General features: G+C 40.2%; 1 protein-coding gene across 1 annotated transcript; it reads right to left on the reverse strand.

The window, feature by feature from the left end:
* Positions 1-9,795: 9,795 nt before the first annotated feature.
* Positions 9,796-12,251, reverse strand: LOC132843071 (polymeric immunoglobulin receptor-like). The gene is made up of 4 exons (XM_060866144.1): positions 11,954-12,251; positions 11,580-11,876; positions 11,441-11,498; positions 9,796-9,829 (listed from the first exon to the last, which is right to left on the reverse strand). Exons 1-4 carry the CDS (start codon positions 12,249-12,251, stop codon positions 9,796-9,798), a joined length of 687 nt encoding a protein of 228 aa, XP_060722127.1.
* Between the last annotated feature and the right edge of the window lie 654 nt (positions 12,252-12,905).

Here is a 12,905-nt window from a genome sequence, read left to right on the forward strand (position 1 = left end):
GTGCCTATCTCAGGCGTCATCGGGCAACAAGGCAGGATACACTCTGGACGGAGTGCCAACCCATCACAGGGCACACACACACACACACTCTCATTCACTCACACAATCACACACTACGGACAATTTTCCAGAGATGCCACTCAACCTACCATGCATGTCTTTGGACCGGGGGAGGAAACCGGAGTACCCGGAGGAAACCCCCAAGGCACGGGGAGAACATGCAAACTCCACACACACAAGGCGGAGGCGGGAATCGAACCCTGACCCTGGAGGTGTGAGGCGAACGTGCTAACCACTAAGCCACCGTGCCCCCCTATTATTATTATTATTATTATTATTATTATTATTATTATTATTATTATTATAATTTTTTTTTTTTTTTTAATTATTATTATTATTATTATACATTTGTGCCACTAGAGGGCACCATCACCTCACCTATATTTACATTTAAATTCTTCCTAATTTTTACACTCATGTTCTGTGTACATCAGTGGAGCTCAAACTTTTTCTGCTTACTGTGGTTGATCTTCAAGCCCCACCTTTCCTCCATCACCCCACGAAATGATGATGAAATACTCCAAGTTTACAAGGTCGTATTTATTGAAATATCAAGTTCTAAATCAATAAAATCAAACATCATGAAGTTCCAAAACATAAGAAATAAAAGTGCAGTCGTGTTTCACTTTATGTTGAGTTAAAACACACATGGGTCTGGGTTTTGTCAGGGATTTTTGGTGTTTGTGGTTCATGTCACACATTTAGACACTGATGTTGTTATGCCCACTACATACACTACTGTCTCTCTATGTGAAGGTTTTTAAGATTGTTCTGTTGTAAATATCTTCCTGACATTAAACTGTCATTTTCTCACTATTTTTCCTTCCTAAATGATGGCGATGTGAGCGGTTGTGGTGTTTTGAGCTGAGACAGAAATATGGCGTCCACTTATTATAATAAGTTTTAAACTGCATAGTTGCCAAACATTGTTAGCGATACATTTGTAAAGACACTTTTGGAGACTTTTAACAACTGATTTGTGTTCGGATTATGGAGATGGAGAACTCTGTGGAGATGGAGACTGAATCAGCTAAAGAAAAGAGGTGTCGTAGGGATCTTCATTCTTATGCATGTAAAGCGTCTTAAGGAGGTACAGTACCTGTAACACCAACCCCAATACTCCAGAGAAACGTCCACCAAAGAAGGTTAAGAATGATGGGGAGAATGAACCGTCTTTGGCTGAGATGCAAGAGAACATTATCCGCGTTGTGACAGGTGCCATCGATACAGTCCACAGGATTGGCAAACCTCCAGAGATGAAGAACAACGTCACATCGCGACCAGTAATCATCAGGTTTCTTTCACGGACGGCAAGAGACTTGGTGTGGAGATTTGCCAAAGCTAATGAATATTTACAAAGAAAGCATCTTCGCTTCAAAGAGGATCTGACTGCTGCAGACTGGCCTCTTGTAGAAAAGGCACGCAAAGAGGGAAAGAGAGCATATTTTGTAGGTGATAAGGCTTACATAGATAAGAAAGAGGTTCGAGTTACCTAAGGTCTCGTTAACTGGAACATATATTGATCGGAGCAAGCAACTTTTCTTATTTTCGTGTAAGCGACAGCCGACTTATGTAGGCTATATTGGTAACAAGTTGTAGTTATGTTAAGAATGGCATCTATACAATCTACTTAAAAATGTTTGAAAAAGTGTTCATATGTAACGGTAGATAATCTGCATTTACTGGCGGTTACATTTTTATTATATGTTGCAGAGGATTATGTAGAAGATATTTATGCGACAACAGCAGGTTAAAGACCCTAGTTTAGGAACTAATTTTTTTTTAAATTTCATGTCTATTTCAGATTTTTCGATTAATGCCAGAGGTTTACGTGATCCTTTGAAAAGGAAATCATTATTTTTATATTGTAAAGGAAAGGGTGTCGATTTTTATTTCGTACAAGAAACACATTCTTGTAAGGAAGATGAAAGGTTGTGGAGAAGTCAATGGGGAAATGACATACTGTATGGTTTACACATTTCAGCACTAGGACTGCAGGGGTCGCTATACTAAAGGGAAAGTTCATGGGTCAGGTTCTTAGCCACGAAATTGATAGTTTGGGAAGAATGGTAATAATACATGTTAACATTGATCAAACTCGTTACATGCTTGTAAATTCATATGCCACTAATAATAGATGGCTAAATGAAACATTTTTCACAAATATCAAAATTAATCTGAAGCAAATTAAAAAAAAATTTCCCTTGGCAAAAATTGTATGGGGGGGGGATTTCAATAGTGTATTTGATGAAGTTATGGATCGATCGAGAAGCAATTATGGCCATCGAGAAGCAATGAAACTCGTTGTGAAATCGTTGTGAGAATATATACATGGAGCAACAAAGATTATTCCAAACAATCACGCATTGATTTTTTCCTAATATCACATGAACTGGAACAGTATGTCCAGACTGTTTCTATAGAGCCGTCAGTTTTAACTGATCATAAGGGTATATCAATTATGATTAATATGCATGGTCCAGCTGAATTTAAACTAAAAAGGGGTTATTGGAAGTTGAATAAAAAGTTATTAAATGATGATCATTTTAAAACGATGGTATCAAAGTTAATAGATAAGCACTGGTTTCAGGCTGAAATAACAAAAATTTATGGGAAACATTGGGAAATAATGAAATACAAAATTAGGAACTTAGCTATTTCAATGTTGCTTCAGTTAAAAGACAAAAAGAATATAGTGTTATAAAAGAAATAATGCACCTGTCTAGTAAAGGTAATTTGAATGCACAGGATTTGATGGATATATCATCATTACAAGTACAATTGGATAACATTTATCAAGAAAAAGCAGAGGGTGCTTTTATCAGGTCAAGACATAAATGGTTGGAACAGGGCGAAAAGAAACTAAGTATTTCTTTAATTTGGACAAAAGGACTTCTTGAAGCAAGTTGTTAATTAATAATACAGTTACAGAGGATGGAAATAAGATATCAAAGTTTGTTACTCAGTTTTATAAAGACCTGCATACTTCCAATTTTGTATCTCATGATCTGAATGACTTTCCGTGTTAAAGACAAGGCCAAAGTTATTGATGATTTTAAATTGTTTTGTGATGGTAATTTAAGATTAGAGGAAGTTAAAGAGTGTATTGGCAGCCTTAAAGATAATGGTTCTCCAGGTAATGATGGACTTGTTAGTGAGTTCTATAAAGTGTTTAGATATAAATTAGCTCCCTTTTTGTTAGCTGTCTTCATAGAATCTGTTGAAAAGGGGGAATTGCCCGCTTCTTTAAGACAAGGCGTTATTAATTAATTCCAAAACCAGATAAAAATACTCTATGTTTAGAAAATTGGAGACCCATTAGTCTATTAAATAATGATGGCAAACTATTTGCTTTAATTTTTGCCAAAAGACTGAAAAAAGGATTGGAAAATATTATAGATGAGGAACAGACTGGATTTATTCAAGGAAGGCACATTAGTAATAATATTAGATTAGATCTTAGATATGATAGATTACAATGAATATGTCTTAGATGATAGTTTTATCTTTTTTATTGATTTTCACAAGGCATTTGATACCATAGAGCACAACTTTTTATTTAAAGCAATTGACTTTTTTGGGTTTGGCTGTTATTTTCAAAAAGCTATTAAAACTCTATACAAAGGATGTACCAGTTCTGTAAAATTAGCAACGGGGACATCTGGAAGATTTGAAATAAATAGAGGGATTAGACAGGGATGTCCGATCTCTCCCTTTTTGTTTTTATTAGCAACACAAATAATGGCTCTTCACATAAAAAAAGGACATTTTCAGGGAATTACAACATTAGGAAAAACATTTAAGTTGTGTCAATTTGCAGATGACACTGCCTTGTTTGTGAAAGATAGGAATGAAATCAGTAAAGCAGTGAAATGCATAAAAGATTTTTCAGGTGTATCAGGGCTAAGAATGAATGTGAATAAGTCCGTTCTGTTTCCTCTTAAAGATTGTAATTTACCAAATCTTTGTAATATTCCAATTGCAAATCAAATAACATATCTAGGAGTTGTTATATGTAAAGATGAATATTTGCGTAATAGTTTAAACTTTAATCCAATTATTAACAAAACGAATAAGAAGTTTGTGGTTATAAAGGGATATGTGGTTATAAAGTGGATATGTGGTTATAAAGGGATTTGTCAATTCAGGGGCGGGTGCTTTTGTCAAAAGCCGAAGGAATCTCCAGATCAGTATATGTGTCATTATCATTAGACATTCCCCCTAAAGTTACCAAACAATTAGATAAAATTCTTTTTGATTTTATTTGGAAAAACAAGCCTCATTATCTGAGAAAAGAAATTTTATGCAATTCCAAAGATCATGGTGGTTTAGAAGTGTTGAGTTATGATGCTTTAAACAATGTATTTAAAATAAATTGGCCATAAAAATAAATTAAAATAAAGTGACCTCTTGTTTTTATTAAAGTGTAATTATTCAATCGAAAAAATACCGGTTAAGCTTGCAAAATTTCATAAACAAGCTCTCATGGCATGGACACTGGCCTATAAGCATAACCTTTCACCTAGGAGATATTATATTTGGAACAACAAAGACATCCTATATAAAAATAAATCTCTTTTTTTTAAATACTGGGTTGAAAACAATATTATATTAGTTAGTCAGCTTTTAAATAATGATGGAAATTTATTGACATATAGAGAATTTTTGAATAAATTTAAAATACAGTTAGACCTAAAGAATTTGCTGTTGTAATGGATGCAATTCCCCAAAAAGTATTGATACTTCTGAGGAATGCATTACAGGAGGAAGATCTAAATTTTACAGATATCAAGGGTTAAATATTTATTGGTAATACGAATATTTTACAAAATAGAGTCTCAAAAAACTATATTAGAAATATACTCGTTAATATTGTCTATCCTCCAGCTCGTTTTTTCTGGTCTTCTGTGTTTGGGGATGTGAATTGGCGTAAAGCTTGGTGAACGGTGGATAAATTCTACGTTAATAATAAAGTAAAATATGTGCCTGGTAAAAACATTACCTGGTAAAACATGTGCTGGAACGTTTTAAATTATATATAGATTACTCCTGTAATTTCTGTAAAGGTGAAAAGGAAACTATTTTTCATTTGTTTTTCCATTGCCTACATACAAAAATATTTTGGATTGAGATGGAGAATTTAATTATGAAAAAATTGAACATTGAATTGCAGTTGAGTGGACTCGATATAATGATACACTTTAATGATCACAGGATTGAAAATGAGAAGGCATATTTCATACAATTGTTATTATTAATGGGAAAATTTCACATTCATAAAATGTAAAATAAAAAGGCAATTCGTGCTTATAATATTGTAAGCAGATATGATGTATAGGGTAGCACCCTTTTCCTTTTCCTTTTGTTTGTTATAATTTTGCTCTTGTCATCTGGCATTGTTGTTATTTATTTTATTTTAGTTGCTGTGTATTTGTACTTTAAAGAATATATCTCATTGTATTGTTGGTTTCATTAATTAAAAAAAAGTGCCCTAAATGATGTTTTACTTTTACTTTACAATGTCCTATTTGTTTGTTTGTGTCCTATTTACTTTACAATGTCCTATTTGTTTGGTTATGGGTGTTTTGTGTGTAAGAACTTTATTATCAATAAAGAAAAGCAATAATGAAGATAGACACAAAAAAAAAAAAAAAAAAACCTCTGCACCCTGTCATGAATAAGGTGACTGTAATGAGTCTGTCTGTGTTTCTGTCCTGTTTCTGTCTGCTGTCTTTCCCTGTGGCTAATTGTTTGCTCCGCCCACTCTTTGGTTTCCATGGACATTAATTGTACTCCTTCTCTCCTTCAGGTGTGTTGTCTTTGTCTCTGATTGTTTCTGTGCTGTGATTGGTTCCTGTCTGTTATTTATACTCTGTTTGTTCACTTCCCTGGTGTTGGTTGTTATTGCATGTTGGATGTTGGTGTGCCTGTTCCCATTTCCTGTTAGCCCTGTTTGTTGCCTTGTTCTGGCTGCCTGTCTGTTCAGCTGCTTTCTTGTGTTTTGAATAATTAAACTAATCTGCATTTGGATCCTCACTCGCCTTTGTCCTGCATCGTGACAGAACGACCAACCACATGGATCCAGCAGAGATTTTGTTCTGTTTATGTCAGGGGGATTCCCCACTGGAGGAATATGTAGAGGTGTTCCTGGACTCGTCCAATCAGGTGGATTTTGGGGAGAGGGCCCTTAAGGACCTGTTCCGGCATGGACTGGAGGACGGGCTGCGCTACCTAGTGCCATTGGGCCGAGAGGTAGGGCCTTTCACGGACCTGGCCAACGTAGCGTTGCTCCTGGGCGGGTCCTCCCTAACCGTGCACAGGACAGAGTCGGACACCGGCCCTAAATACTTTTTGGTGGGGGGCAGTAGGCATCGGGGTCCGTGGGCTGCGGAGCCAGGCCAGCCACGGACGCCCGAGGCCCCTACGGTACGGTACCCGACCCAGGCCTGTGTACGCCGGTGACCGAACCCGTCCACATGGGTGCCAGACCGGAAAGCTCGGGCGAGGCCCGGGGGAACCGGCTGATCGCCAAGCTGGCAGACACCCCGATGGTGCCGGTTCGGGCGGCCGGCATCCCTACGGCACCGGCTGGAGTACCTAAGGCACCTGAAGCATCCGATCCCGCCGACGCGCCTGAACCTGCTGAAACGCCTGAACCTGCTGAAACGCCTGAACCTGCCGACGCACATGAACCGGCTGAAGCGCTTGAACCTCCTGAAGCACCCGAACCTGTTGAAACGCCCAAACCTGCCGAAGCGCCCGAACCTGCCGAAGCGCCCGAACCTGCTGAGACACCGGATCCGACCGGGCCGACCGGGTCGACAGAACCAACCGAACCGACCGGGTCGATGGGACCGACCGGGTCAACCGAGCCAGCCGAGTCGACAGAACCAGCCGGGCCTACCAGGTCGACAGAACCAGCCGGGCCTACCAGGTCGACAGAACCAGCCGGGCCTACCAGGTCGACAGAACCAGCCGGGCCTACCGGGTCGACAGAACCACCCGAACCGACCGGGTCGATGGGACCGACCGGGTCAACCGAGCCAGCCGGACCAACCGTGTCAACGGAACCGACCGGGTCAACCAGGTCAACAGAACCAGCCGAACTGACCGGGTCGATGGAAACGACCGGGTCGAAGGAACCAGCGAGTATGGTTGCGCCCAAGCCCCGTAGACTCTCTGTCCTGCCTGGAGGGCTTGGTACCAAACTGCTCTGCCTATCTGCTCTGTCAGTCCCTAGTTTTGTCTCACTGTCTCTGTCAGTCTCTCCCTCTCCTGTCCATACTTATAGGTTCAAAGCGCCTCCAGCACCACCCTGGCCGTCAGCTCTGCTCTGGTCGCTGGCTCTGCCTGCGGCACCACCCTGGCCTCCAGTCCCGCTCTGGTCGCTGGCTCTGCCGGCTCCGCCCTGGCCTCCTGCTCTGCCGGCTCCGCCCTGGCCTCCTGCTCTGCCGGCTCCGCCCTGGCCTCCTGCTCTGCTGGCTCCGCCCTGGCCTCCAGCTTCGCCAGCTCTGCCCTGCTCTCTGCCGCCACATGGACCTGGCCCGCCTTCCCTCCCCCTGTTCCGCCTCCGCTCCACCACCCTACGGTTCTGCGTTGGAGTGTCTGGAATCCACTCCTGGGGGGGGGGGGCTCTGTAATGAGTCTGTCTGTGTTTCTGTCCTGTTTCTGTCTGCTGTCTTTCCCTGTGGCTAATTGTTTGCTCCGCCCACTCTTTGGTTTCCATGGACATTAATTGTACTCCTTCTCTCCTTCAGGTATGTTGTCTTTGTCTCTGATTGTTTCTGCGCTGTGATTGGTTCCTGTCTGTTATTTATACTGTTTGTTCACTTCCCTGGTGTTGGTCGTTATTGCATGTTGGATATTGGTGTGCCTGTTCCCGTTTCCTGTTAGCCCTGTTTGTTGCCTTGTTCTGTCTGCCTGTCTGTTCAGCTGCTTTCTTGTGTTTTGAATAATTAAACTAATCTGCATTTGGATCCTCACTTGCCTTTGTCCTGCATCGTGACAGTGACAAATTTACAGAGAAAAACATCATGGTCTAAAGTGTTCTGCATTTTCTGAAAGAGCAAATATGGGTGTTTTGGCATTTACATGGTTTCATCACTGCTGGGAACTGATGTCACAAACACTGTGGGTGAGAAAGAACTCAAATTAGAAACATGATGAACTGTTTCTCTAATTTTCTTGCAAATATGTACATCTGATGTTACCTGAATTGTGCTTTGAGTCAGATCTGTTTAAAACATAAAAGAAAAGAAAGTAAAGTTTGATCATTTGAAATAGTTTTTCTTCATTCATATACATTAGTTCATGGTGATCATGAATATAAATGTAAAACTGCAGAGGGAAACACCATGCCTAAATAATATGAAGCTTTCCTACTTATGTCTACATATTGTCTTGGTGAGCGGTTGTAGTCACTGTTGTAGTATTTGATGTAGTGACTGTTGTCAAAACAAAGAAAAATAATCAGTGTGATTTCTTTCTCATCATTTGTTAAAGTTGATGAGTGTATGTGATAATACCTGGAGGTGGATCATTGACACTGATGTGAACAGGAACCTGCAGATCTCTTGCACTGCACCAGTACCATCCAGCATCACTCTTCTTCAGTCTGCTTATCTTCACACTGAAGGATCTTCTCCCATCATCGCTGATGTACACTGTGGAATTCTGAGATGTTTCAGTACTCAATGTGTTGCATTGTTCATCTTTAAATCTGCACCACTGCTTCTGTGTATTCTGATACACAGCACTGTAGAAACACTGGACTGTGACGCTGCCTCCTTCCTCACCAGACATGGAATAGTGACAGATCCTCCACTATTTACAGCTACATATTTCAGTGTCCTCATGCTCTCTACCTCTGCAAGCAAGCCACATTAGGAAGCAGTATTAGCGTTACTCAGACACTGAATCAGGACGATCAGAACATTCAGGAATCACTGTCACTACTGAGGTACATTTAATCTACCAGTGATGAAAGCTGTAAACAGCCACTGCTCCATGAAAGGAAATAAACAACAAGAGCTTCTTTAACCCTTTAGAAAATGAAGGATACCCTTCACTTCCCTGGTTTTTAGGAGTTTTAGTCTTACCTGATATACAGAGGAAAAACTGAAATGCATTATACTGTAGGTTATATGGTGTCACAACCAGGTTATAACTGTAAAAAGAGCTCTTAAAATATAGCACAACCTCAGAAATCAGTCATTTTCGCTGACATTGGAGCTCTTTTTCTCTATTTTCATTAAAATTATTAAACCCAGATGCTACCAGGAAGTTCATGAGGTTTCACACAATCACTCAACACAGAGACTTGAACTTGCAGTACATTTTATTTCTAATATTAAACCTCTGTTCATAGCAAGTTTTGATTGATTTATTCATTTGATTGTTTTATTCACACAAAATTACAAAGCTTTTGTTTTGTTATTTATAAAGGTAATAAAGCAGGAAAAACAGACAGACGGCAAGTTTTCTTGTGATAGAGGCTACTGGTCTGTTTTTGGCTCTGTATGCAAGCCTCAGTGTTTTATATTTGATGTATGGAAGCCAGTATGGGGGAAAATAGCAATGTGGTTGTTTGGGAGAACAGAGGAAGGTTTTAAATAAGTCCTGCAGCTGCATTCAGGATCAGTTGTAGAGGTGGAATGGTGCTCAGAGGCAGATCTGCAGGAGCGAGGTGCAGTAGTCCAGCTTCTTATATTCTCTATGTCACCAAGATCACGTCCTTCAGTTGTCTGCGATACAGAACATCTCTGGCTCTCTGAAACAGAAAACACACCAGGGGTCAATCACAGTGTGTATTACAGCTCACCTGTCAGGACTCTGCCTGGACTTTGGCCATGTGCCTTTTGTTTATGTTTTCATGTTCACGTGTCTGCCCCGCCCTTGTCTTTTTTGCCTCGCCTCTGCACTCCTGTCCCTCATGTTAATTAATTATTTGAGTTATTTAAGTGAGCCACGTTGCCTCGTGCAGCGCGGAATCCTATTGTCTATTGTCTCCTGTTATTGTCTTCATGTCTGTTGTTGCCCTTGTCCTGTTTCGTGTTTTTTTTTGTTTATTAAACCCTGTTTTTGTTAAGCTGTCCTGCGTTTGGGTCCGTTTTTATCCCGCGTTCGCTGACATCACCAGGTTACACAGAACAATAAAGAGACGAAAGATGAACATACAAGAAGTCATTGTGATCATATCTAACTATGTGAAATGACTGATGAAATTTGACTGGTTGATGTCAGCCCTTTTCTAGAAGTATCCCAGTCATCATTAAAAAGCTGCTTTTGGATTAGATCAATGATACAGTATGCAAAGTTTAAGGTTTTTATGTTTCTTGTTAGATTTTTTTTCTTTCCCTCCCCAAATACAGACAGTTATTTGGCTGTAACTCTGCTCCTTCAATGACCATGTAACTAAACTCTTTACATTACAGTTGTCCGAGTACATTAGGGATGTGAAAAGTATCACGTGTAATACAGTAGTCACCTGTTCACTTACTGCTTTAATACGGCAGTGTTTGGGTTTGAACTCTAAGCACATGATCATCTTTTCAATAAAGCAACAAATTTATCTATAAATCTATAAAACTGCAGAGAAAAACATCATGGTCTAAAGTGTTCAGCATTAACTGTGAGAGAGAATAAAGGTGTTTTAGCAGTTACATAGTTTCAACACTGCTGGGAGCTGATGTCACAAACTCTGTGGGTGAGAAATAACTCAGATTAGAAACATGTGTTCAAGAAGATCAGATACACTAATTTTCATCCATATATGTAGATCTGATGTTACCTGATTCATGCTTTAAGTCAGATCTCTTTACAACATAAAAGATAAAGAAAGTAAAGTTTTATCACTTGAAATATTTTTCCTTCATTAGCTCATGGTGATGGGGGGCACGGTGGCTTAGTGGTTAGCACGTTCGCCTCACACCTCCAGGGTCGGGGTTCGAATCCCGCCTCCACCTTGTGTGTGTGGAGTTTGCATGTTCTCCCCGTGCCTCGGGGGTTTCCTCCGGGTACTCCGGTTTCCTCCCCCGGTCCAAAGACATGCATGGTAGGTTGATTGGCATCTCTGGAAAATTGTCCCTAGTGTGTGGTTGCGTGAGTGTGTGTGTGCCCTGCGATGGGTTGGCACTCCGTCCAGGGTGTATCCTGCCTTGATGCCCGATGACGCCTGAGATAGGCACAGGCTCCCCGTGACCCGAGATAGTTCGGATAAGCGGTAGAAGATGAATGAATGAATGAGCTCATGGTGATTGTCTCTCAGACAGATTTATAAAGATATCAATTTTTTTTTATGTTTATTTTTAACATAACTTCCATCTTTGAAAAAGTTCATGAATATAAAACCTAAAACTGCAGAGGAAGCTTTCCTACTTACATGTACATATTGTCTTCATGAGTGTTTGTAGTCGCCATTGTAGTATTTGATGTAGTGACTGTTGTCAAAACAAAGGAAAATAATCAGTGTGATTTCTCTCTCATCATTTGCTAAAGTTGACCAGTGTATATGATAATACCTGGAGGTGGATCACTGACACTGATGTGAATAGGAACCTGCAGATCTCCTGCACTGCACCAGTACCATCCAGCATCACTCTTCTTCAGTCTGCTTATCTTCACACTGAAGGATCCTCGCCCATCATCCCCTCCTGAAAACTGGGATGTTTCAGTCCTCACTGTGTTGCATTGTTCATCTTTAAATCTGCACCACTGCTTCTGTGTATTCTGATACGCAGCACTGTAGAGACACTGGACTGTGACACTGCCTCCTTCCTCACCTCTCACTCTGCTCTCCCTCACTGACAGATCAGGATCTGAATAAATAGGCAGTAAATGAGTGGTGTAAGGGAATCTATAACAATTATAATTCTGACTCATTTTGGTTTCTTACCTTGACTAACCGTCAGGTACAAATAATCACGGTCATCAAATTCATCCCCAATTTCTGCAGCACACCAACCCGTTCCAGACACAGAGACAGAGTTCAGTTCCACTGTGAACAAATTCTGCTCTGGATGATCAATGACTGATGGATTTCCACTTGAGTTTGCAGAGGCTACGATACTGCAGGTAGACCAATAGTACCCTTTGCACCAGAATTTATTGTTTGCTTTGTACTTCTCTTCATAAAGACATGGAATAGTGACAGATCCTCCTCTTTTTACAGCTACATATTTCAGTGTCCTCATGCTCTCTACCTCTGCAAGCAAGCCACATTAGGAAGCAGTATTAGCGTTACTCAGACACTGAATCAGGACGATCAGAACATTCAGGAATCACTGTGTCACTACTGAGGTACATTTAATCTACCAGTGATGAAAGCTGTTAACAGCCACTGCTCCATGAAAGGAAATAAACAACAAGAGCTTCTTTAACCCTTTAGAAAATGAAGGATACCCAGACAGATGAGAATGAGAATGATAGATGATATATGAGAATATGAGAATGATAGAGTTTTAGTCTTACCTGATATACAGAGGAAAAACCCAAGGAGAGTTACAGAACCACATAGTGAGTAAAAGCTCATGTTTCTCTAAGAGACTTGTATGACAAATACTCTTCCTACTTGTGGCTGACGTTAATTTGTACTAGCTGACTTCCTGTTTTATCTTTTTTTATCTCATACAGTTACACCCTCTAAAAAAGTCACAAATAATTGAATGTATTAATTGAGGTACATTTTTAAATTAAAGTCAGTGTTGAACAAGTCACAGGTAAAAACTGCAAGAAAAAACAGACTCAGAAAGAAACTTTGCCAGCTATTGACACTAAACATTAAGATTATAAATCATTACTCGTCCACTTTAAACCTTCTATAAGCGCAGACTGGTCACATGATCACA

The sequence above is a fragment of the Tachysurus vachellii genome, chromosome 1, assembly GCF_030014155.1.
Source record: "Tachysurus vachellii isolate PV-2020 chromosome 1, HZAU_Pvac_v1, whole genome shotgun sequence".
NCBI lineage: Eukaryota > Metazoa > Chordata > Actinopteri > Siluriformes > Bagridae > Tachysurus > Tachysurus vachellii.

Coding starts and splice junctions, on each gene's coding strand:
- LOC132843071 (XM_060866144.1), bottom strand. CDS start 12,251: ATGAGGACACTGAAATATGTAGCTGTAAAAAGAGGAGGATCTGTCACT. Junction 11,499..11,579: donor TGTCAGTGATCCACCTCCAG/GTATTATCATAT, acceptor TTTTGACAACAG/TCACTACATCAAATACTACA. Junction 9,830..11,440: donor CATGAAGACAATATGTACAT/GTAAGTAGGAAA, acceptor TTTCTGTTTCAG/AGAGCCAGAGATGTTCTGTA.